Below are 27,630 nucleotides of genomic sequence, written 5' to 3' on the forward strand. Positions count from 1 at the left end.
TTTAAAAAAAAAAAAAGTGAGAAAAGCAGGGTTATGCCCTGCCCTGCTTGGGGTACTAAGAGAGACATTCTAAAACTACATCTTGTGACAGGAATCAGAATTTGTTCTCTTTGGACTGCTTAGCTTGCTTACAGTGTTGTTGGAGAGTCCATAATAAGACCTGCAAAACACAAAGAGATTATGAGGAAATAGACTTTGAATAGATTACACATAATCACAAATAGATTATGAAGAATAGACTGCTGAAAACAAAAGGCTATCAAGATGGGGCAAAGTTTGATCAAATGCTATAGAAGTTAGTGTTCTGTTCAATAAAAATAATTTATTTATGAGACTGATAGGCAAATAAACATTATGTGCACAGACTTCTGTAACTTCCCAATTCTACGAAAATAATGATAAGAAGCCCCAATTCAGGAAAACCTGTCCTGGTTAGAATAGGACAAAAGATCCATGAAATACATAATCACATATACTGGAAAAAAAAGGTCATTATTTTAAAATAGTTAAATTATACTGATATTGAATACTAAATGATTTAGAAAATTATTTTCAAATGTTTGTTTTAATATGCCCAGGACAAAATGTAATCATTATAATTTAAGAAATGCAAAATTAAGAGAAAACAACCCATCTGAGGAAAATAATTATAACATTTATATATTTTATTAGAAGACACTAAAGAATAAAAAACAAGAAGACACTGAAGAAAGAGGGTGTTTGTTGAAATAAGTAGTGATGCTTGATAGAATATTAACTCTGTTATTAAAACATAGTTTTAATAGCAGTTTAAAAAGCTATTATTTTAGAAGTGCTTGAGTCAGCTGGGCATCTGACTCTGGATTTCAGCTCAGGTCATGATCTCAGAGTCGTGGGATTGAACCCCGCGGCAGGCTCCAGGCTCAGGTGGTGTGCAGGCTCGCTCTTTTCTAAAATAAAATTTTAAAATTAAAAAAAAATTAAAAAGCTACTATTCAAACTTTCTAAAGTTTTATTTATTTATTTTGAGAGAGAGACAGTATGAGCAGGGGAGGGGCAAAGAGAGAGAGAGAGAATCCCAAGCAGGCTCTGCACTGACAGTGTGGGGTATGAACTCATGAACGGTGAGATCTTGATCTGAGCTGAAATCAGGAGTCGGATGCTTAACTGACTAGGCCACCCAGGCTGCCCCCAAAAAACTGTTGTTTTATTATACAATAGAGGCAGCAATGTGAGATCTGATGAAGAGCGGACAAGTAGTGGTAAGCCATGAGTAAGGTTCTTATGGGACTTTGGGAAAATCAGATTTTCAAATACAATTTTATAGGAAATTAATTAACTTATTGAAGTTTTAAAATTATGAACACAGTCAAGAATTAGGTGGATTTAACATTAATTTTTAAGGGATACTGTATTTTCATTCTGTTGTTTAAAGAGACTTTAAATATTTTTGTTATTTAACATGAGGTTTGAGTTAAACATTCAGTATGAGAAGCCTAGCACAAAATTCCACCAATATGGTTATGGTTCTTTGAAAGCAATATTAGTCATCGAGTTATGTGTAGTCTATGTTTTTGGAAAAGCTTACTATGACTCCAGAAGTTTTTGGTAAGAAATTATCTTCTGTGCAAAAGCAGAAGGGACAATACAATCTTAGGTGATGTAGACAAGACTTCTATGAGTGACTTTGGGAGGACTTCTTCCCATCCTGAGGCAAAGCTCTGTGTGAATGCTTACAGTTAAAGGTCATATGTTTAGCAGCAAAATTCTTTTTTTTTAACGTTATATCCATTCATATTTTAAGTGTTGGTATTTTCTTTCAAATTGTTAGCTTAGTATAGGATAATACGAATTAATCAGTAAATGCGGTTAAAATAATGGGTGTTCCTTAACATAACGTTGTTTTCACCATTAAAAAAAAAATCTCTTGACTTCTGCATTTGTCTCCTTCCACTGATCACTGAATTTTTGAAAAGTGTTTCCTGTACTCACCATCTCCATTGGTTCTTTTCCCATTTGCTCCTGGACTAACACTTCAAAAAACAGGATTCTAACACTTCAAAAAACTGTCCTCATCAATCTCACCAGGGCCCTCAACATTGCTACGTCCAATAGTCAATACTCCTGGTCCTCATTTTATTGATCTACATGCAACTTTTTAAAAAGTTTTTTTAACCTTTATTCATTTTTGAGAGACACAGAGAGAGAGAGAGAGTGCAGGCAGGGGTGGGGCAGAGAGAGAGGGAGGTACAGAATCCGAAGCAGGCTCCTGGCTCCTGGCTCTGAGCTGTCAGCACAGAGCTTGATGTGGGGCTCAAACTCGTGAACCATGAGATCATGACCTGAGCTGAAGTCGGATGCTTAAGCGACTGAGCCATCCAGGCACCCCCACCTTTTTTTTTTTTAATGATCTGTAAGCAACTTTTGACAGCTGTCACTTTGTCTATTGGTGAAGATTTGTTCACTTGACTTCCAGAACACCACGCCTGCCTGGTTTTCCTGGCTGTCTCATTGGCCACCTCCTTCACTTTTGCTGTTTCCTTCTCATCTCCCAACTTCTATGTGTTGGAGTCCCTGAGAGTCATTCCTTGGGATACTTCTCTTTCCTGTCTACACTACTTATGCTGTTATCCCATTCGTATAGTCTCTACATGGGCGATTCTCAAATTTATATCACTAGACCAGGACTTTGCCTGCACTGCAGATTACAGAGCCAACCGTCCACCTCTCAAACTTGGCCTGTCCAAACATGATCCCCTGCCCTTCCTCCACCCCAATCCCTAACTTTCTCTGTTTTCTTTATCTCAGTAAATGACAACTTCACTTTTTCAGTTGCTCAGGCCAGACATTTTGCAGTCATTTGGATTCTTGCTCCTCTCTCACAGCCTGCATCCCATCTATCAGCACACTTCAGTGTGCCTCCCGGTTTATCTTTTCTCGTCATCTTCAGCCATCACTGCCATTAGTTAATCTGCCCTCATCTCATCCTTGGGTTATTTCCCTAGCTCTCAACTGGTCTCCCTGCTTTGCTTCAAAATCGGCCCAGCTGATTTGGTTCAGATGTAAGTCAAATCATGTCACTCCCCAATTTCCTGTTTGACTCAGAGTAAAAGCCCAAATCTCTACAGTTTTCATCAAGCCATGAATGACCTTGTGCCTGCCCTGTTACTTCTCTTCTGGCCTCCCCTGCTCCACACCCTTACTCTGGTCTCACTGGCCTCCTTGCTGCTCCTGAGTCACCCAGGAAGTCTCCTCTGCACTGTGTTTTTGCTGTTCTCTCTGAGTGAAATGCCCTTCTATAACTCTTTATGTTCTACCCCTTTACTTCCGTTGGTTTTCACTCAGTGGTACCTTTTTATCGAGGACTTTCCTGGGCACCTTGTTGTAAAATTGTAACCATTTCCCCAGATGGCTTCAATTACCTGGTCTTTATTTTCCTCCTTATGCTTATCACATTTATTTTTCTACATTATATCCTTTCTGTCTCTCCTCATTAATAAGCTTCAGGAGGGTCTGTGTGTTTATTCACTCTGGACCCAGTCCCTAGCACAGTGCCTGTCACAGAATAGGTTCTCAGTGAATAGGTGCTCAATGAATAGGTAAATAAAACAACCCCCCCCCTTTTTTTTTAGTTTGATTTTCCTTGAATTCTATTTTGGCTGGTGCCACCATGTCATTCTTTAGTTTGCTTTGCCATATTCTTTTTGATTTTTTGTTTACTTATTTTAAGAGAGAGAGAGGGAGACAGAATCCCAAAGCAGGCACTGCACTGTCAGCAAGGAGCCTGATGTGGGACTTGAACTCATGACTTGAGCCAAAATCAAGAGTAAGACACTTAACCAGCTGAGCCACCCAGGTGCCACTGCTTTGCTATATTCTTAAGCTATCCTTTTATTGTGTACATTTCATGTAACTTTCCATTAAATGTCCCTTAAAAACATCATGTAGTCAATTTTGACTTTATCTAAAATCTGTGGGGTGTTTTTTAAACATCTTCCCTACGTCTTGTGTTATTATGTCATATTTATGTATTCTCATTGTCTACGTACTCTCTGGTTTTTGTTTTATGCACTGTCTAGACTTTGCATTTATCTTTTCCCAAGTCATATTTTAAATTCTTCTTTAACTTTAACCAGTAGAATGCTTTAAAACTTTTTCCTCTGGTTGGCAAGAGAGAAACTGTTCCTGTGACCCCTTCACCACAACAGATATGAAATGCATTACCTACCAGCAAGAGCCTTCTTTCCACACCCCACCAACTTCCTTCACCTGGCTTCCTTCACCTTCCTTCAACTTCTCTACTACTGTTACTTGCTGTCATAAATACAGATTAGTTATTTAAATACAGAACATTGTTATTAAGTCAGCATTTCTTACATTTTCTTTGGACATTCATAATTAGTTCAGCAACAGTGGTGCCAGATACATCTGGATTACTTTGTATGCCTTACAGTTTACAGTATTGTTGTTTCATACTGTAATTTTATCATTCTTGGTTGGACTCCTCTTTGAAGTAATTGCTTAAAGGAGATTTAGGTGACTTGTTTTCGGTATCAAGACACATATGATAAGTTATTTTTCTCCTCCACGTATGAAAGACAACCAGGATGGACGTAAAATTATTTGATTGCGACCTTTTTTCTTATATGCTTTTTAATATTATAGCACTTAGTGTTACTGAGAAAAGACTAAAAGGTTCCACCAAAGACCCCTTCTTTTCTGCTAGAACTGGCATATTTGATGGCTGGAAAACAAGGCAGGGGTGATGGGAGTAGAGCAGCACCCTTGTTTCTTCAAAACGGGAGGCCACATGATAAAAGGAGGGGACACAGATGTCTGATTAATTGAGACATTAGACCTACAGAATGTATCATCTCTCCATTGTCAAAATAATTAAATACATTAAAAATTATATATCTGCAACTATAATATTTAACATGACTAATTCACAAATATTAAATTTGGCTTTTCTGTTTCACCATTTGAAAGGCAAAGTCATTCTGCCTGATACATCATATCTGCAAGCATTTCTCATATATTTACATACCCATACCCACATATACATATATGTGTGTGTGTGTATACGTGTTTGTGTGTGTGTGTGAATTTCATCAGTGACTCTTAAGAAAACAATCCGGTCTTTCTGGTAAGATGCTTGGGATTTGCCCAAAATAAAGATAGTTATAATTTAAAACTCTGTTTTTTAATTTTTTTATGTTTTATTTTATATTAGAGAGAGATCAGGGGAGAGGCAGAGAGAGGGGGAGACACAATCTGAAGCAGGCTCCAGGCTCCGAGATGTCAGCACAGAACTCGATGCAGGGCTCAAACCCACACACCACAAGATCATGACCTAAGCTGAAGTCAGACACTTAACTGATGGAGCCACTGAGGCACCCCTAATTTAGAACTTTTAAAAATGTGGTAACCTTTCAACAATATTTTATTTTTATTTTTATTTGTTTTAGAAAGAGAGAGAGCCCTGACATGGGGCTCAATCCCATGTCCCTGGGATCATGATCTGAGCCAAAATCAAGAGTCAGCTGCTCGACCAACTGAGCCACCTAGGCACCCCAAGAATATATAATACTTCCTGCATGATAATGAGTTTCCTTGTTCTGTGCAAAAATCTATTTCATGATTATGAAATTATCATTGCAAATATTCAGAAATTGCCCAAAATCTATATAAGCAAATGTGACCCATAATTCCACTGGTGATAAATAGTTTTAACATATTAGTTTACCTCTTTCCTGAAGTTTCTCTAAGTACCTACACACATACCACACACAAAAATAGGGAAAGAAGCAGAGAGAGAAAAAATGAGAAAAGCATACATTTTGAAAAAAGTTTGCCCTATTCAAATGGTGATTTGCCTTTTGAATTTAAAATATAGTGAATAATTTGCTATATTTTGTTAAACATCCTGATCTTAAAATGTGGAATTAATATAGTTTGATTGTATGTACAAGAAACCCCAAATGACTGTGTTTCAAACAGGAATCACATTTCTTTCCCTTGTCCTTGTCAGTCCAGACTTGATGAAGCATTCACCTACAGTTATTGGAGATGGTTGGAGCCTCACAGTGTTGAAACCCACAGTGTTTATCTTGTTGCCCCACCATCTCTGGGGTATTATCCTCTTCCGTATGTCTATGTCTCGGATGGTTCACAGCCGCATCAGAGTTCCAGCCAGTGGGAAAGCAAATAGGAAAATGGCATAGTCTACATTTTCACTTATTTAAAGATACAGTACAGAAGCTGAGCTTTTTACTTTGCCAAACTTATCTGTGTGTCTGAAAGGAACACCTGAAAATTTAAAGTTTCTTTTAGATGGCCAGATGCCCAGCTAAACATTTTGCTAATGTAGAAGAAGGGGAGAATGGTTTTGGGGGCCTCACTAACAATTGGTGTCAAAATAGTATTTCATTAAACTGTTCTGATCAGTTCTTTGGCCCTTATGACAGTGTATTAATGCGCACCTTCGTAATTCCCCTCTATTATTAACTTCTTAATGATAAGTATGATTTTCTGAATATTTATCAGGTGCCAGATAGTATGCTAATAGTGTACATATGTTTTCTCAGCTGAATATAATCATCTTATTAGGCAACTACCCTTCTCTATCCTCATTCAGGGATAAGATTAAGGAAGGGGAAATGAGAAGGTGTTGAATAGTTTGGTCACTTTCATAGGCCTAATAAATGGTGGATTAACATGAGATTGGGATCCAGGACTATCTGACTTCTGAATCCAAATCCCAACACCTACTGTCTAATTACTATTTTAGGGTAAATTATTGGAAGACAAAGTTCTACCACAAAGGTATGCGTATGTCTAAGGCTGTTGATTCAGACTGTCAAAACCACCCTTTAGAAATCAGATAGCATTTGACGCTCTGTCTAGAGTGGATGAGAGTGCTCCTCTGTGGCTAGATATATAGAGGCAAAAAAAGGCAAGGAGAGGAAAGAGGAGAGAGGAGGAGAGGGGGAGGGGAGGGGAGGAGAAAGAAAGATAGAAAGAAAAGAAAGAAAAAAAACTATTCTTGTTTTAGTTTGCATTTAGTTTACATTTATTTATTGATGGATAACATTGAACACATTTGTATTTATTATTTATATATCACTTGTTGTGAATTGTCTTTTGTAGAAAGCATTTGTTCTTTATCCCATTGAGAGTTTGCATTTTTACTTCTAGATTATTAGAACTCTTTATGTTAAATCTATCTATCCATCTATCTACCTACCTATCTATCAGTTTCCCCCCATATCCTTGGATTTTGAGATACTCTGTTGGATTTGGAGGAGAGTATTTTGTTTATGTTCATTACTTTTGTCATTTAGCTTTTTTTTTTATGTTTATTTTTGAGAGAGAGAGACAGAGAGTGAGTGGTGGAGGGCAGAGAAAGAGAGAGAGAGACATGGAATCTGAAGCAGGCTCCAGGCTCTGAGCTGTCAGCACAGAGCCTGACACGGGGCTCGAACTCCAAACTATGAGATCATGACCTGAGCCTAAGTCAGACGCTCAACCGACTGAGCCACCCAGGCTTCCCTGTCATTTAGCTTTTAGAATAATCTGGGGATTTATCATTTGGAAAGTGAATAGACTCGAAAAATGAAAGATAGCTTAAATGTCATGATGGCTAAGTCTTCATGAAAGTATCACCCTAATTTAAAAAAATAATAATAATACCTCTCTCCTCGAATGTGGAAGACAGAAGTGAAATATGTTATGTGCATGCTTCTATTTGCATAAATCAATTATCTTGTTTATTTAAATATCTTTAACTATTTTGAGATCCAAATACTTAGAAAAGATATGTTGTGTCTTTTTGAAAACAGAGGATGCACCCTTGGTTTTAGGGCCCATAAAAAAAAGGATTGGCCTAAAACAAGTCTGGCTGTGACGCTAATGAGAAAAATAAATAAGACCCACCCGTCTCTTCTTGCTGTTGTCTTCTAGTCCTGTTTTGCCCCCAGTCAGGGTGTGGGATAATCATGGTTATATATTTTTTGGAGACAGGTATTGGAATTCTAGGGTAAGAAAATGGGGACACCTAGGAGGTTGATAGTGTTGAGTGGGATAGTGTTAAGTAGGGTTGATTCCATAAACTGATTAGAATTCTTGCAGACCACATATGCCAAAAATAGCAATGCTCCTTTTTCTTTTTTTTTTTTTTTGATATTTTTTGAGAGAGATACAAAAAATAGTATTTTAAGGAAATGTGAACTATAGAAAGAGAGGAGAGATTTTTATATGTTATATGTTGTAGTGAAAGCTTAGTGTACAAAGTTGTTGTATATATTTAGTGCTACAATTTATGAATCTTCTAGTGTTACACACTATTAATTTCAGAAATAAAGATCTCTTTGTCTTGGGGCACCTGGGTGGCTCAGTCAGTTGGGCGTGTGACTTGGGCTCAGGTCATGATCTTGCTGCTGGTGGGTTTGAGCCCCGCATCGGGCTCTGTGCTGACAGCTTTGAGCCCAGAGCCTGCTTCAGGTTCTGTCTCTGTCTCTCTGTCTCTCTGTCTCTATGTCTGTCTCTCCCTCTCCCTCTCCCCCACTCATGCTCTGTCTCTCTCTCTCTCTCTTAAAAATAAATAAACGTTAAGAAAAAATTTTTTAAAAAAGATCTCTTTGTCTTAAAGAATCATTCAAGAGTCTTCATGAGGATTCAAACTGGCCTTGTGAGGAAAGGATAGACAAGAAATTGGCAACCTACAGTCTGTATAGCATAAAGTTCAAAAAAAATAAGACCAGGTCTTTCAGACATCCAGACAAGTCTAAAAAAACAAAAAAACAAAAAACCACTTTAGCTTAGCATCTTTCCTCACCCTTGACGTATTCCTCACCCCCCTCCCCACCCCCCAGATACATAATTCTTCCAGCTGCACTTGGAAGGCCAGTATCCGCTTTTGTTTTGCCGTGTCCTTCTTGCCGAGACTTTGGGGCTTCCTAATTAGTCAGCTGTTCTTCCTCTTTTCCCAATTAAACCTCCATTTCTTTATCTTGACTGCTCAATTGTGTATTTCTTCACTAATTATCTGATCAATGTAATTCATTGTAAATGACCAAAATGAATGAGAATGTATGTACATTAAAAGAGAAGCACCCTAGAGTTGATGATTCTGCAACTGGTAGAAATAACAGAGTAGATACGTTTGAGGGATTGAGGCAACAGCCTCTTTGGGGGCATGTTTTCCACTGCTCCATGCCTGTGAGGCTGGTCTGTTTCTTCTCTGTTGGCAATTTAATAATCAGCATTGCTGTGTGAAGAGAGGCACTAGTTTAAGATTTTCATTATTAATAATACCCATTTTTTAAGACATACACGATGCCAAACACTTTATGTATTGTTCATATAATTCTGATGCTTTGATAGACATTATTGCTGTTCTACATCTTATTCATCTTTTCAGCTTCCTTAAATTCGTAAGTGGAAGGTGGCAGACCTAAGATTTGAATCCGGGTCTGCTGATTCTAAAGTCTCTACTTTTAACCCCCTGTACCATTCAGTGAACATGGCTTTGTTCATAACAGTGGTGGGAGTTAAGATTTAACATTTCTTAGGACACACATTTCAAAGCACTAATTTCTTTGGAGAAAATGGAACACAGTTGTTTTTCAAAACCCAGAATGTTGAGGTTTTTACGTGGATACTTCTGGTTTTAGGCTTACTGTTGCCATGGTGGTTTCAGAAGTATGGACATTTGTCATTGTTGTTGTTCTACTTCCCTTTGTTTTATTCCTCTCTTCCCTTGGCCCGGAGCACAACACGGTCTGGTCAGTTAGTCTGCTGTCTCCATTGCCTGTCTTAATGGCCATATTTCATCAAGATCCCTCCCTTTAGCTAGCTGCAAGGTTCACTTTCCCCACTAAGAGGGAAACCTGAGTCCCCATCTTCCTGCCTGTCTCATAGCATTCCTTCCCTTAGAGCTGTGCACCGCACCTTTTTCTGCCTCTTCCCCAAACAATATGCAGTGAATAAAGTTTCTGCTCCCTGGGCAAAAAGAGCAAGTGATCAAAAAACATTAAGTGATTGTGGTGGCCAGAAGTACAAAGAGGCATGATAGTATATAAGGCAAAGTCATCCATTTCAGGCATTTATTACTCATTCAATCATTCGACTAGAGTTTTTAAGCACTTCTTATTTTCCCTAAAACCTTATGATACCATAATGGACCTATTCGTTGACCTAGTTTAAGGGAAAAAAAAGAGAAAGAAGCAGGAGAAAGAAGAGAAGGAGGAGGAGAAGAACTTTTTCTCAGTAAGTAGGAAAGTAACATCCATTGGTGATATATTTAAATGCTATAGTAGCAAAAAGTAATGCCTAAAAATGTATAGAGTTATGACCCCTTCTGGTGCTGAAACAATAAGCCATTTCAGCATTTAGGGACATCCAAGAATATGTGCAGCTCTCAGAGATTTCACCCTACTCACTGAATTCCCTTCAGAGAAGATCTCCTTTAACCATGGAAGTATTCGATGGATTTTCTCATGTTCTATGCATGGTGTTGTTGTGACACAGATCAAAAGAAGTAGGACATAGATGCTTTCCCAATCAAAAATAGTATCATTCCATACATTTCAGAAGGTGTCTCTGCTATTAAGAATTTCTTAGAAGTCTTTTCATCTGCTGTTTCGAGGAACTACACTATATGTATAATAAATATCATCTCTGTTCTATTCAGTAGTATATTTTAGAGCATTAGAAACTGAAGTTTGCTGTCAACCTTCACCATTTTTAGATTTTAATAATGTTTTTCTTGCCTTTAAGAATAGTGGCAAGTTCAATTATATCATTACCCTTCCTTTGGGCAGATGAAGGAATATTCTTGAGTGTGTTTCTTTTGAGTAAATTGAGAAATCTTTCCAAGAGTGCTGCTGATTTATACATTAGAACAAGGTGGATGCTACTCTGAGGATAAGCACAGCTTGCTACAACGAGAGGTATTTCATATACTTATAATCTACCAAAGAGTGCAGGGGGGCTGTTCGCAAGTGGTTCAGGTTGACTAGCTTTAGGGGAAAACTAACGCAGAGTAGAACAGAACAGTTCATGAGAGCGCACGAGGAATTGATATGAGGTGACACTACAGAAACAACCAGCAAATCCAATGCAATGCTTCTGTTTATTCATTATTATAAAGACTCAGATCATTGCTGTACCTTAAATTTTCCTAGATAAAACCTGCCATCACTGTTTCCTTCTCTCTGTTGCTATCATCTTATCTTACCATTCAAGTTCCAGAGTATAAAAATGTCTTAGCCTCAAAAGCCCTCAATACTATTGGCTTTCACTGGACTGAAACAGTAGTGATGAGAACATATCTCAATTTCCTTCCTGTTTTCTGCAAATCCTATTAGGCATTGCAATTCACGGCCCAATTCAAATTGATTACATTCATTTTCAGTCATGATTCAAAATGTCTCTAACTTCTAAAGCTTAGAAATATATTCATAAATGATTTCCAGATCTTTCAAATACATTTTCTGCATCTTCCTTGCTTCCTTATATTCTTAATATTTAATGTGTAACACCCTGAATCTATAAACAATAAAATCTGCTATTTGTACAAGCTCACATCTTATTTATGTTATCAGAAGTTTTGTTTTATTTTTAAAATTATTTAAAAGCTCAGATTTCATTTGAATGAATGATCATTTAGAAACTTATTCTAGGTTCTTTCAGACTTTCTCCCTTCTCAGAAAGCTTGGGTCCTGGAGCTATTGGGAAGTAGAGCTGTGGCTGGGAGAAGAGGGGTGGGGGGTGGCTGTGGACTTGGGACAAGGGAGACCCAGGCCTTGGCCCAGGCAAGGACCAGATCTGACTGGAAGGCCCTGAGGCTCTGTGCAGGCCTGGGCCCGATTGTGGAAAAGCTTTCAATATGGACTTGGCAGACCCCCTGAAGTAATGTTACATGGAGTATATGGATTGAGGTCACGCTTTATGGATTATTGGAGACTACGTTTGGGACCTGGGACAAGAGAGAGTTTTTAAAGTCCAGGAAAATTCTAGAAATATCCTTTGTGACTCTGGATCTAGTTGTGTAACAGCAGTGACAACTGTGTTCTCTGTCAATAAACATTGGGGTCTGCACTGATCTTGGAACAGACTCAGATCCATCTTCTGAAGAAAACTCTAGCTCAGTCAATAGATACTCTCATGGCCAAAGTCTGAGTAGAGATAAGACTGAGGCAGTCTACTGAGTTCACTGAGGGGGAACAGGACACAAGAACAAACACTGAAACCTGAGATACGAGTGTCAAGAATCCGTATTTGGTTTACAGAGTGCAGAGGTCAGGTTTAGGAGCTGGAAGGAAGTAAGAAACATGACCATGGAAAGGGTAAATAGAAAGGGTGAACTGAAATTAGATCCACAGACACAGTCATAAATATGAACGAGGGTCAAAACCCTGGCAACTTAGAAAACCAGCACAACCCAAGAAAGGCCTCTTACCCTTCATGACAGAATACAGACATCGAATATCTCTGATTCCTTTCTCACGGTCTCAAGACATTGTCACTCCCTCTTCTGTGAAATCATATTGTTCTGATGTACCTCTTGCTGCTTGGATCCCATTGTTTAATGATTGTGAGTTTCTTTTCCCATTCTAGTCTGTGAACTTCTTGGTGCCCGAGACTATCTTACCACATGGCAATTCAGATGAATGATTTTGAATTGTCAGAGAGACGTTGGGAGTATCTGTTTGTAGAGAGAAACAGTAAATAGCCTTGATATATTGGTTCGTTTTGGGATATGGTAAGGTTAAGTCATGTTGCCACAATCCATTCAGATGTCTCTCCCTGCCTCCTCTAAATCTTTGCATTGGTAGAAGGGCATAGGAATATATGGACATTCCTAGAACCAGAAGTTGTGTTTATGTATTTTTTTAATAGGCATTATAATCAGCGTTTGGGATACAAAATGCAGATGATGAAATCCCTGCCTACAAAGCCTAATAATAAGCATGATGACCACTGTTTCTTGCCTAGGACCTGTGTGTCAAGCACTACTAGGTGGTTTTCATTTTTTATCTAACTTAACTTTAACAACAAACCAAAAGCTTTGTTGTATCCATTTCACACAAGAAGATGATGTATAGAGAGGTCAAATAACTTTCCCAGTATCATGTAGCTAGTAAGTAGGAGAGCTTGGATTAAAGTGTCTGAGCCCATGGAAAAGGGAGGATCTTAGTATGTCCCTGTGTATGTACCGCATTCTCTGTTTCTGATATTTACCACCACGAATGCCCTTAGATTCTGAGTAACGTCTGTTTCTTAAGAATGAAAGTAGTAACAGAGTAATATTTTAAGATGTCCCTTCCATAATTCCGGCAAAGACATTATGTGTGCCAGTAATCTCATTTCCATGTGCACAGCCTACTCAAAGTGAGAAAGCAAAAGTAAAATTAGGGATGAGGCCACGTAATGTAAAGTTCCTGAGTAATGCAATAAAAGCTAAATTTAGGTAAATATTATTGCAAAAACAGTCGTACTTTGTTAAAGTGGTTAGTAATTGGGGAAACAGAGGATTGAGCCCTTAACATGTCTTCTGTATGTTTGCTACAGGATATAATAGAAAACATAGATCTTTTTTTAAACGATTCAGTGAATATTATGGAATTACATAGATATCAAAAATGTTTTCAGTGGTTAGTGTATTCTAAAATTTGACGAAGGAAATATTTCACAAATTAAACCAGAATTTTTTTTGTAATAGGTCTTTTTAAATTTCATTGTAGGAGAATGCTTTTAGAAAATGTCAATTACTTGGCCTTTGATTTTACTTGCTGAAATGATTGTAGGAATTATTCCATAAATGTACATCAGAGTATGAAAAATTCTTTTATCCCAGTAATTTGTTATCCAATATTTTCTTTCGCCTTTTATAATCTAGTGTTACAAAAAAGATGGTTATTAATTTCTTTATTTTGATCATTTGTATGGATTTATTTGTAACCTCCTTCTTGCATGCCCACAGTGAAGCAAAAACATTAGAATATTGTTTTCTGTATTTCTTCTAAATTCCATAATCATGTAGAAAAAAATCAACAGATTTTCTTATTAATGTAGGAGAAAGAAAAACCAGAGCTGCTTACCACATGTTCCCTCTTTTGAATGCTCTATGCCTTCATTCCACATGGAACACTTATTACGTGTCAGGCACTGAGACTCAACACTGGGAATATCGAGGAGAACAAGACTGTCCAGTCCCTTGCCCCTGTAGAATGTAGTGTTGTACGTACTTGCTACTAATGCAGTGTAATTATGACAGCATCACTTAATTAAGGTTGGGCAACTGTTCTTTGTGGTTAAGTATCATATAACATATTGAATGGTGATTTTTAAAATGAATATATTAGCTTGATAAAAATGCATATTCTTTTTTTTTTTCTGGCAGGCATGAGTTCGCGAGGAATTCTGTAATTACCACTTACCAATTGCAATATTGCTTACTTACTTAAAAAGCTGTTGCCATGTTCAATTTTTCACCGTGAAAAAAAAATGGTAGAACTTAATGTCACGATAGACTTTTGCTGTAGTTGAAGCATTGATTTCCCTGCTTTGAGTGGTCAAAGATTACTAGATATTAACACAAGGAAAGCGAAGGTTCAGTTGTTCACTTTTGAGTAAAATTGTACCTCTTGAGCATCAATTCCATGGAATATAAATATAAGCATGTTTATTTCTGACCAAGTCATTATGTCCAACCAGAGTAGGTTGAATTTCACTTCCCCATCATATAATGGCATCCTGGGAAGGTTCCACAATTTTCTTATCACTTTTGGGTTTTCAAAGTCCAGTTCTATTTTAAAAAATCACTTTAAACTCAATTCAGACCTCCTCTTTTACCCATTCCTTAGCTCAGGCCTGAGGAGTTTGCAGTATAAAGAGAGATTTAATCTACCATTTGGCCCATTTCCCTTCCTCCCTCTTAAACACTTCTCTAATTTGAGAATCAGAGGAGGAAAAAGAAAGGATTATTCTAGTAATCCTCTCCTTGTTACTAGTTGCTCATTCTCTGGCTAATGCCCCCCCATGGGTGGGGCCCAAACGCTAAACCTCTTTTGGAGCTTGTGTTTGCTTTCTTTGCAGGAGCCTGAGGCAGAGCCTCCACAGGGAGACCTGGTGTCCGACTGTCATCTTCCTCCTGTCTCAGTATTAACCCCCAGTGATCTGTCCCCCACTCTCTTCCCTCTGAGCAGCCCTCAACTGGCAGCCAGCTTCTTGAGTGGGATACCTGAAAAATGGCTCACCCTCCCTAGTCTCTCCAAATCCTTTTTCCCTACTGAGGGAGGAGGTGGAAAATCAACACACCCTCTTACTAAACACATGCCCAACAGAATGGGGAACTATTTGGAGATGTATCAGTGAAGGCTTCGAGGCACATTCATTTAGCAGAATAATATAGAAAAAGTAATCTATAGTCAAAGGAGGTCTTTCACTTGAATTTCCATGTTTACCTTTTTTCTTCAGACTCTTAGGGTCCACACACCTACTGTTTCTGTGACTTAAAGACTGGAACACAGTTAATATATTTCAGATTAACTTTCAGTAAAACCTTGAATTTAACTTCTGCTTATTTTATTATTCATTTATTCATCCATTTTTTCAACTGATATTTAGAGAACATCTACTATGTATTATATCTTTCTCTTTTTTTAAGTTTTATTTATTTAAGTAATCTGTATACCCAACGTGGGGCTCGAACTTGTGACCCCAAGATCAAGAGTCACATGCTCTTCCAACTGAGCCAGCCAGGCACTGCTACATCTTTCGTGTGCTGGTTTTGTGTTCTTATTATGTTCTTAGATGACCATAAGTAATATAATAATTGTTTTGAGCTTTAACGATTTGTTTATTCCACTTTGACACAATAAATAATTTTAACTCTTTATTCTCATGAAGCAGGAAATATATTTTAATTCTTTATTAATAAAATTCAGTGGGCATAATAATCAGAAGACGCTCAGATAATTTTCTCTTTAGCTTTGAAAGGATAGATTTTTGAGTTTCTGGAATTTGAAGGAATAATTTTTATAATTTCTAGAAAAGTTTGGTGTCTAATAATAATGAGAACTTGGCTCTGGCTAGGTAACATAACTTTCATATTGGTGCTACTTTAGTAAATGTGAGCACAATTTTGTTCAACTACTTAGAAAAATAACTACATTATATGATCCATAATATTTCAGTTTTTAAGGTACCTAAGAACTATTGGTTGATACTTAGCTTGACTTTGATAGATTCAAAATAATTTCATTTTTTGCTGCCTATGAAAGCTATTCAGTGTATGAAAAGATTTTTGGAAGTGAACTCCATTTATGTAGGTTTGTCTACTTCTAAAACAGGTGCTCTTTAAGCCTTAGTATATACTTTTCATGTAAATTTAACCAAAGACACTATAGATCATTTAATTTTCCAATAAGATACTGAGGAAGATTTCTCCTCTTGCCATGGAATTGCTGATATTTATCATTGGGTGGAAACAATGGTGCCTGAGTTCCATGTTCTATAGGAAACCAATAACTGGAGGCAGCAGCTTCCCAGGGCATACCAGGAGAACAGATCCTACTGCAGTCAGCTATCACCCTGCGTCCTTCTCATTACGTTCTAGTCTTTGTGAAGACAGTCCTGGACAAGAGAGAGACAAGATGAGTCATGGGACAATGTTTGCGGTAAAGGATGCTGCTCTTCACTTCTCTGCTCCAGCCTACAACAAAACCATGTAAATATGGGACTAGGTCATTCAGAAAGACCTGGGATTTCTGCAAGAAACTTTTATCCTATGTACTTTTCCTGTTGGAGGATGTGTTTCAGTACTTCACCAAAACTAATAAATCAATAAGGGGATTCATGAAATTCAGAAAACAGAAGGAAGGAATGAAGGAAAACTTGAGGAAACCAGCTAGGCAGAGGTCTGTGGTGCCACCAATTGGAACAGACGGATTTTTAGGGAAAAAAAATAGAACTACTATATTACCTACTTCATTGACCACACCAGACAATATTGAAATCTACACATGTTTGAGAGATCTGGAGAGATTGTATAGATTTGGGGGAAATTAGCAATTGGTGCTAAGAAAATGAATCAAAAAAATTTTAAAAGGGCTAATGAACTGCAAGGAAAAGAAACAGTTGATTAGAAAGTGTAATCATAGTGCACTATTTTCCTAGGCAGTCATCAGTATTTACATAGTTATGTTGAATATTCCTAAAAAATGATCTCTATGCTGCCAGTTTGGAGAGGAAGGAGGGGGCTCTTTCAGTTGGAAGATAAGCACATCATCAAAATTAAAAGGCAATATGTAATATTTAAAATTCATAAGACAAATCACAGTTAAACTATGACTTGAAATTATGAAGTTAAATTACAGAAGAGATCGTCGTAAGAGGTGAAAATTGAAATTTCCCTGTGACCTCAGGGAAACCTGAGAGAGAGGTGGAGTGAGGGAAGGCAGGTCTATTTCTCACTCTCATTACTTGAAGTTCTAAACCATGTTTATGCATTATTTGATCAATTTACATATTTTTAAAAGGAAAAAAAATTACTGTGGCAGCACCGGGAAGTCTGTAGAGTAGGCGAGAAGAGGCCACTTTTGTCTTTCCATCCTCGTTTCTGACTATTCAACCCTGCCCTCTCTCTGCCTCAGCCATCGTGTTCTCCTTACTGTTCTCAAATCCCCCAGACGTGATCCCGTCTTAGGGGCTCTACCCCAGTGCCGAAACTGCTCTCCTCTCAGGTGTCTGCAGGCTCCCTCACTCATCTCCTTCAAGCCTTTGCGTGAATGGCATGTTCTCGGCAAGGTGTCCCTTGAGCATCCAGTATGGACTTGTACCTGCTCAGTCATCTGCCTTATTCTGCTCTAATACTTTTCTCCAGAGCACTACCACCTTTGTACACACTATATGACTGACTTATTTGTTGTCTTCCTTATGTACTTCCTGCCTCCCCTTACTAAAATGAAAGTTCTGCAAGGACAGGATATTGGGTGGGTGGGTGTGTGCTTGGCACACAACAGGCAATCAGTAAGTATTGGTTAAGTGAAGTAACTCAAGGGATTAAAGGAAGGCAGGCGAGAAAGAATGGAGAGATGGGCAAAACAAAGCCCATGAGGTAGGAGGCATTTGTATTGTTTCATAGACAATGGTGGTAGTTTGCGTTTGGGGGGAGGCATGGTTGGAAAATATGCATTATGTCTAAAACCAACATTTCAGCAAGTTTGTGAGCAGAAAAGATCTGAAAATTAAAAATACCAGGATTCTAATATATGTTGTTAGAAGTGAACAGCATTAAGGGGCGCCTGGGTGGCGCAGTCGGTTAAGCGTCCGACTTCAGCCAGGTCACGATCTCGCGGTCCGTGAGTTCGAGCCCCGCGTCGGGCTCTGGGCTGATGGCTCAGAGCCTGGAGCCTGTTTCCGATTCTGTGTCTCCCTCTCTCTCTGCCCCTCCCCCGTTCATACTCTGTCTCTCTCTGTCCCAAAAATAAATAAACGTTGAAAAAAAAAATTAAAAAAAAAAAAGTGAACAGCATTAAGAAACCATACAAAAATGAAATTTAAGAGTGAGTTTCATTTAAATCCATGGAAGTTCTGGACATGGAATGAATGGTACAATAATTTAGCTAACAACAACAAAGAAAGCTTTTGTCAAAGGTTTTCCAGTGTGTTTCCTAATCTATATAGCTTGGTTGTGGTTTACAAAGATGAAAATTTTTCTGCTTTAGGATATAAAAGCTCATATCTAAGGTTAATGAAAGGTTGAACTTATTAATAGTCTTATTTTATTTAAAAAAAAAACAGTCCTTATTAACAATTTAGGGAAACAAATTGTTGTCTATAAACATCTATAACGTTTACTTAGAAAAGGAAGCCTAGGGTGGCTCAGTTGCTTAAGCTACCGAATCTTGGTTTCCGCTCAGGTCGTGATCTCGCGGTTTTGTGGGACTGAGCCCAGATTGGTCTCCGTGCTTGGCAACATGGAGCCTGCTACGGATTTTCTCTCTCCTCTCTCTCTGGACCTCCCCCACTCACGCTGTCTCTCTCTCTCAAAATAAATAAGTAAACTAAAAAGAAAGGAAAAAAAGAAAGAAAGAAAAGAAAGAAAGAAAGAAAGAAAGAAAGAAAGAAAGAAAGAAAGAAAAAAAAAACGAGGCCTATACATTTCTTGATAATTATATACACTGATTTAAACTGTGGGATAATTAGAAAAATATTGTTTTCATTTTGACTGTATATGTGAAAACACTAATTATAGATAAATGTGATTACATTATAATCAGCCAGTTTAGAGAAATAAACTCCTTCGTTGTTTTGTCCCAAGGATAGTAACAACTAGTATATATATGTTGTGGTTTTCTTTCATATAAAGAATAAATGCTTCTATATTGGCAACATATAGAGTTAGTATTCATGCCTAAAGTCTGATGCATGAGCAGATGTACAGCAACCCTCCCCTAGCTCTGATTCTTCTCTTGTTCATAGTCCCTCCCTTTTCTGGAACCTAGATAGGTAGCAGGGAGTGGTAGGAAAGTGTGGTTATGAAAGACTGCAAACTGTTCAAGGCCTTTTCCCCTGCCAGGGGCTAGTGAGGAGTTTCCAAGTGAAAAGAAAAAGTTACAGAGGAAGTAATCCCATTCTCAAGTATTTTGCAATATAAACGCAGTTGTCTTCACTACCAACTGATTATAGCTCTCCTTCGTGACTGTTGCCTTTCCGGGCATAAGATCTGTCTTCTCACATGTCATACATCACATAAGAAAAAGCATTTTCTCTCTCTCGCTCTATGTACATATGGCCTTATAATTACATACACATATGCATGAACTGCCTTTCCGTTTCAATAAGCTATTCAATATTTTAGGCACCTCAACCACTGGAAGGTCAGTGACTGACTAGATTTATCTCAATGGCAAATTGACACAGGACGACTTGAGTGGTAAAATTCATTAAAATTCTATTAAAGACTTGTTAATAAGAAATAGAGCTATTTTGAAAAGGGAAATGTCTCTCTCCATGTCGTATTTGAAATTGGGGCACCTGGGTGACTCAGTCTTTTGAGCGTCCAACTTCAGCTTAGGTCATGATCTCACAGTCCGTGAGTTCGAGCCCTGCATTGGGCTCTGTGCTGACAGCACAGAGCCTGGAGCCTGCTTCAGATTCTGTGTCTCCCTCTCTGCTGCCCCTCCCTGGCTTATACTCTTGTCTCTCTTTCTCTCTAAAAAAAAAAAAAAAAAAAAGAAAAGAAAAGAAAAAGAAATAGAAAATTATGATGAAACATTTTCTAATAGTATGAAAATAAAGATTCTTTTACCCCTAAGGGACTAGTTCATAATCAAAGATTTCAATAATCAAACAGAAGTGTTAAATACATTTAAAAAAAAAAACCTTGTCAATCCTGGAGCAAGTTTGAAGTAAATTTTATGTATTGATTTTTTAAAATTTTATATATTTACTTTTAACAGCAAACATTTTATATGAAAATAATGACAAGGTGAAGTTTGCATACTGGTATCAACATTGTATGAACTGTTCTTTGAGAGCAGTCAAGTATGGGAAACACAAAATAAGAGCCATTTATGAAGTGCATAATGTGTTTAGTACTGCTTTGCATCATTCTATATACAAGGATTTAAAAAATATTTGGTATTAAATATGTATTGAGCGCTTATTCTGTGCCTGGTACCAGCGACGATACAAGGATTCCTGGTTTGTGATGTTAAAGTAAATGCCAGAGGAGAGAAGAGCCACGTATACCTTCACTGGAGTATGGCAGCTGCCATTACGCAGATGTATGGAAGTGCAGATGCTTCATACATTTGGTAAAGAGGGGCCGAGGGAAGGGAAATTTGTAGGGTATCAGATTTGAGTGCATTTTAAGAGCCCAAAAAAACAATACAGTGAAGAGGGAGAGATTGAAGCTCAAGAAATCTTGTAAGAGGTGGAAGGATGGGACAGTGTGGGGCCACCTTCCTCTGTGAGATAGAAAGGGAAAGAGAACTATGAGTGAAGATAAAAATAGCTACAAGGTAGAGAGAAAGGAACTTTCCCAAATTCCTATGCAGTGACTTCTATTTTCTTGGTGCTAACAGAATGCTGGGTCAGCTCCAAATAGTAAAGGGAGAGATTTAGCACAGTCCCTAGTCTGGAAACTATTGATGACCAGAGAGGGGTAAATGATTATGGGTGGCAGGGAACATTCCTCTGAGATTGTAAATCTTAAATTTGTAGTTTATTCATGCAATGAATATTTATTGACTACTACTGTATGGCCTAGGTTGGGTGCTGACCATACAACAGAACAAGATGGACACATTTTTAATTCTCAAGGAGTTCACAGCCTAGCACAGTAAGCAAATATCAAAAAAATATATATATATACACACGTATATTGTGACTGAGTGAAGAAAAATTAAAAAAAACAACACTGTGATGTTTATATCATACACATGGCGTATGTTCAATTCAGTTACAAAATTGTTTACTGTTGTTGTCTGGTTCTTAACCTAAAGTATTCTTTAGTCTTAAAGATAAGTATAGATCCTCAGTGCATATGGAATATACAATTCCCTGTATTCAAATGTTGAACTGAGTCCTACAAGTCATGATATGAAAAAGTTTGAAAAGCTCTGCATTAGGGAGACTAACCCCAAATGTTTTTATCTGTATACCAGCAGGGTGCCTGGAATAAATAAGATATCTGTTTGTTTAGCTTAATTTGGTACTTCTTATGTTTACAATCATTTAATTAATTAATTTAACAAACCTATTTGATACAATGATGCTACATTTACCCTGTGCTAATTTTATATATACTCTAAGGCGATACCCAGATGGCGCATAAAATGAAAGTTTATTTTGGGATTACTTACAAAGAGAATGAGGCAATTCTCTTACCTTAGACAACAGGTATGGGGAAGATTTTTCTCTCATTTCCTTTTTATTGAGTACTGTCAGTACAATAGGATAAGATTGAGTAGAATTTCAAATTATATAATATTTAACCAAAGTAATTCTCAATTTATTTACACAGATTAAATACATTCAGGAAATTATTCATAAAGGTCAGGCAAAAATAATGCACCTTCATTGCTGGGAAAAATTGGAACGGTTGCCTGAATTATCCAGCTACACGGACTATATTTGTTTTTAAAATTGTGTATTTATCTTCATTCCTCCCTACGTAGTGCCTATTTTAAAAAGGCAAAAACCTAGCGTTGGTTTTCTTAGCTGCAGATTGTTATACCTCTGTGAAATCATTTGTGTTTACCACTGTCTTCAGTCATTTGCTTGCGGGTGTTGATGGCATCTGAATTATTAAAGCATTACTTTTTTTTATTTCTGTAGAAAAAGTTTTTAGCATACGCTAAATTTCTAGTAATGTTTTGTATTATCTCTTACAAAGATGCATACTGTTGAAGGTCTAAGGAAGCTTCATGCGTAGAGAAGGTCCCCAGATCTTTCTTCTTGTTCCGAAATGTAAACTTCTGGAGACCCACAGAGTGTGAAAGGCATGGGAGTGTGTGTGCCCAGGGCAGTTTGTTAGCTGTCTGCAGGAAGTTACGGAGGCATTAAGCCATGAAAAGGATCAACTGTTTTTGTGAAAAATTCTCAAGACATGCCCTGAATTCAAAGAATCAAGTTCATTAAAATCATAAATTATCGATTAATCTTTTTTTGTTGTTTTTATTTTTGCTGAAATGTCCTTGCTGGTCAGTGGCGTTTTAAAGACAAAAATAAACAATATGATTAAAATCAGAGCATACTATGATTGTTTTCTTGTTACATCCTAAGCACGGCTAGGTCTCCCATAAAGAATTTGGTACATTGGGCATTAAAGGGCAGCGTTATAGGAGGGGCTTATGAAATTACATTGGTTCTTGTTCAGTGTGCCAGGGAGCTGGGGTGGTCTGTCAGCCTTGGAGGAGAGATGGATAAGCAGTGCCCACAGGGCATCACAGTACCCAGCACTCAGGCTCCAGCTGACTGACAGGGCTCAGTGGGAGATGGGAAAGCTGTGTCAGGGCCATGGTGTTGCCATCAGTTTTCCTGTGTGGCCCACCACCAGCAATCACCAGACACTTCTGAGCAGGAGGGAACAGTGCATTCTCTGGCCACTGGCATAACTAGGGATGTTCAAGTGGCAAGTGAGTGCACAAAGTCTCAAGGAGTCTGGCTGGGATGTCCTTGGGAAATGTCCAGCTTCTTGTCCTACTAATGCTCCTTGCTCTGATACCAGAGAGGCTTCTGGGAATTGCATCCTCAAAAGAAGTATTCCTTTCATTTAAATACTATGTGAAGCAAACATTCAATTAGTGGAAGGTACATGGATACCATTTAAAATTGAAGGAGGGGGGCGCCTGGGTGGCTCAGTTGGGTAAGCAGCCTACTTCAGCTCAGGTCATGATCTCGCAGTTCATGCGCTTGAGCCCTGCGCCAGGCTCTGTGCTGACAGCTCAGAGCCTGGAGCCTGCTTTGGATTCTGTGACTCCCTCTCTCTCCGCCCCTCCCGCACTCACATTCTGTCTCTGTCTCTCAAAAATGAATAAACATTAAAAAAAATTATAAAGGGGCGCCTGGGTGGCTCAGTCGGTTAAGTGTCCGACTTCAGCTCAGGTCACGATCTCGCGGTCCGTGAGTTCGAGCCCCGCGTCGGGCTCTGGGCTGATGGCTCGGAGCCTGGAGCCTGTTTCCGATTCTGTGTCTCCCTCTCTCTCTGCCCCTCCCCCGTTCATGCTCTGTCTCTCTCTGTCTCAAAAATAAATAAACGTTAAAAAAAATTTAAATAAATAAATAAATAAAAATTTAAAAAAATTATAAAGTTGAAGGAGGGAATGCCTGGGTGACTCTTGAGTTAGGCTCAGGTCATCATCTTAGGGTCATGAGATAGAGCCCCACGTCGGGCTTCATGCTGAGCATTAAGTCTGCTTAAGATTCTCTCTCTCTCTCTCTCTCTCTCTCTCTCTCTCTGCCTGTCTCCCCCACTCTCACTTTCTCTGTCTCTCTCTAAAATAAGAAAATAAAAAGTAAAAAGATTAAAGGAGTTGACTGTTTCTGTAAGCTGGGGTGTTGTTTTTTTTTTGAGGTTAAAAAAAGGTAGTTTAAAATAATTAGTACTTCAATAATTACAATTTTCTTGTCAATAAACTTGAATGTGTTAAAGAACTTTAGGCATTATGCTGCTAGTTTGTGACCTCCTTGAAGAGGCCCTATTTTTTTTTAACTATGCATCTTTAGTGCATGGAGTTTAATATAAAGCCAATAACTGTTAAATTAATTGCATATGATATTCCATTTTGGCATCATTCTGATGGAATGAGGCATTCCACAGAATTGAATTTTTTTAAGTAACTAATATATATCCTTCAAAGCACAAAATATTTGTTAAAAAACTTTCCCAGTTTATGATAAAAATCTTTCTAAAATATAAATTGGTTTTCCACTTTGTTAAAAATGTCCTGAATGCAATATAACTTTTTCAGTGACGCCTGTATCCCAGTATTCTCATCTGTAATAATTCCTTAAGACAGTATTGAAGAATGAATGTCATTTTTCATGTCATTGAATAGTCCACAACTATTCTTGAGGTTGTCTTTTTATTTGTAATCATTGTTCAGTCAACTTCTTCAACCATCTGCTGTCACCTTTTGATGCTGTTTGAATTTCTTGCCTCAGATTTTCTCCTTCACCTTACACAGTTTCCTCTATTAGATGTATTACTGTGGGATACTCTGTGTGACTCTTACTTCTGGATTCATGACAGTTGTATATATTCTGAGGATGTCAAAATCTAAACTCTGGGTATTGCTAATGGTATATAGGAAGAAATTTATGTACTCATTTGCTTCAAAGCTATTTCTGTGACTATTCAGCTTTTGAAACGAGTTGTTTTCAGTTTAATTAAACTAAAATTTGTATATTATTGATTGTTTTGCCTTTGAATCTTTTCAGTTAGGTTGAGGATATTACTGAGTAAAACTGACAATATACGCACAGGGGGGAAAATGTTGAACTCACCTTGTATTGAAATTCAACAAACATATTCTCGAAAAGGCCTTTGTGTACAATGACTCACCACACCCTATTTGTTGGCAAATTAAGTTTGTTGTTTTACACAGAAAGTAATGAATCGGCGAAATTGCTGAAATGAAAAAAAAAAAAGCAATAGCAGAATGAAGTCTAAGTGAAATATAAATGTGTAATAAATAAATATATAATTACCTATAATATATGTATAATTACACATCTAACATATTAATTATAAATTAATATAATATATATGGACTAATAGCCATATGTGCTTTATCCCAAACACATGTCAGTATAATTATTATGCCTATTCTGTAGGCCTGGGAAGTGAGACTTAGAAACGTTAGCTTGCTTACAGAGATAGTAAGCAATATAAGAGCCGTTTTAAACAGTGTAATGGGTACTATCTCACATGGAGAATAAAAGAAAAGAGAGAAAACTCCTGCCTTAGCAATGTATTAAATAGCCTTTATTCATTTTAGAAAATAATCTGTAAATGAGTTCAGCTTACTTCCCAGATGAAAGCATTATTGCCTATATCCATATATCGTCTTATCCTTTACACACTCAAAGGAATTAATTAATTTGAGTGTACCTACCGCACCAGTATAGGAGGACCTTATTTATCAGAGGAACTGAGGGGGCTAATGACTCTTCCAAAGACCCACAGTCAAGAAGTGTTAAAGCCAGGAGTTACATTCCAAGTTCTTCTGGCCCCATCCCTAGTTCCAGTTTCTTTTCGCCATGATATGTATCCTTTCAGAGTATCACAAATGAAGACCAGCTTTTTATTTTGGGAGAGGCACCCTTGACTGAAAAATTTGAGGCATTGTAGGAGGCAAGTAGCTATAAACTAGATAACATGAATATCAAATCTTTAATGGCATGTTAGTACTACATGTTAAAGACACAGATCAATGAACAGTTAGCTCTTGCCTTTTCTTTCTGTAATCTGTATTCAGCCAGTATGACCATTTAAAGAATAAATATGGAAGAAGACAAAAGTATTGTTTTCCATCCAAAGTTTACCATGTTTATACTTTAAACTTGGAGTGGCACTTACAGCATTTTCTTTATAGTCATAGATCTGCTCAGTTCCATTGTTTTGTTTTTTTTATTGAAAAAATCAAGACATCAAGAAAATAACATTCCCTTGAACACAAAATGAGCATTATGAGATTTTATTTCCAAGGTTAAATCAATATATCTTTGGCTAGATAGTGAGAGATGACCAATTAAACATTTTCCACCAAAAAATATTTGCTTTTAGTGAAATTAATGGCAAAAGTTATGAACTTCACAAAGGCGTGAAGTCACTTAGATGTTTAAAAGTATATTAAAGAAAACATAAGTCTTATTTCAATATGTTAAGTCTTCATGATATATCATCTATAAATGTAAGGCCTACATCCCGTCATAAAAAAAAAAAAACACCTTTTCTTTTCCCTTAAAACACCTTTTCTTTTCCCTTGAGGTGCAAAGGTGCTACCCTTGGTCTGTTGTAGGATGTTCTTTTTCATTTAACCACCACTATTATCACATTAGACACCACAGGAGTATGTTAATTATCTTGAGGTGTCCCAGTGGCCCAGTAACTTCAGGGCAGAATGCCAGTGGAGGTCTGGTTGCAATCCAGGTTGAAAACACTGCATTAACTTGTTCAGTCTCTTGACATCTTCACAAACAGAAAGGTAAACCTGGAGAGAAAACATATTTGTTCCAATGGAGTTAACTATCCAAAATAAATAACATCCAACCCCTGGCTGACTATTTATGATTGTGTATAAAAAGTAATTAATGAGATGTATTCTCCAAGGCTATTAATTATGTACTAACAGGAACGCTTTTTAGATACTGTTCCTCTGAGTGCAATAAACCTGGGTCATCTAGGCAACCTAATGAGCATCTGCCACTGCAGAGAACTTTCAAATTTCAGGCAAAAGTTGGGAAAAGTTGTTTCCAGGGTGGCCCGGTAAGACCCAGTACTGTCGTTGGTCAGGATAGTTCACCAGTGCAAGATATGAAGATAGGTGTGTTGTAATTGATGGTCGAACTCACTCCTCTTTTCTTAGACTTTGGTGGTTCACAGAATGAGCGTCAAGGAGACACCAAGTTCTGTGGAGAATGCGCATGAGAAAGAGAAGAGAGTACAGGGGGAATGCAAAATTTGCGAAGAGTAGAAGCAGGGAGCAGGGAGCAGGGGGAGGGGCACAAAAGTATCAAGCAGAAGAAAGTGTAGCAAATAAAATGATTCTGCTAGCCAGATAGAACATCCCTACATTGTGCCAGTCAATTGAGCCAGTAGGATTTCAGCAGTTTCCACTCACTTCAAATAAATTCTACAACAGAGCAAAATAAGAAGATGCATATTAATTATCACTTGATAGCTAGTGACAATGAGACATCTATACCAAAAAAGCAATAGATGTCATCATTTTTATACAGCTATGAACAAAATCAGTGACTAATATAGGTAAGTGCTTGTTAATTGAAAGCGAACTAATTAAGGTTGTCATCAAAGCATTTAATTACTGGGGCACCTGGGTGGCCCAGTCGGTTAAGTGTCCAAATTTGGCTCAGGTCATGCACTCCCTCTCGTGGCCCGTGAGTTTGAGC

The 27,630-nt window shown here is 37.7% G+C and overlaps 1 protein-coding gene across 1 annotated transcript in view; it reads left to right on the forward strand.

Annotated features, from left to right (window-relative positions):
- The first annotated feature begins 1,441 nt into the window (after positions 1-1,441).
- The window catches only part of PTPRZ1 (protein tyrosine phosphatase receptor type Z1), a 165,730-nt gene continuing 139,541 nt past the window's right edge, over positions 1,442-27,630 (forward strand). Inside the window, exons 1-2 of the mRNA XM_047095241.1 lie at positions 1,442-1,587; positions 6,011-6,174. Coding sequence (XP_046951197.1) covers positions 1,442-1,587; positions 6,011-6,174 — 310 coding nt within the window. The remainder of the gene's footprint in view (positions 1,588-6,010; positions 6,175-27,630) is intronic.

The sequence above is a fragment of the Lynx rufus genome, unplaced genomic scaffold, assembly GCF_022079265.1.
Source record: "Lynx rufus isolate CCGP_SWC_20201006 ecotype Redwood Valley unplaced genomic scaffold, mLynRuf1.p SCAF_4, whole genome shotgun sequence".
Classification (NCBI taxonomy): Eukaryota; Metazoa; Chordata; class Mammalia; order Carnivora; family Felidae; genus Lynx; species Lynx rufus.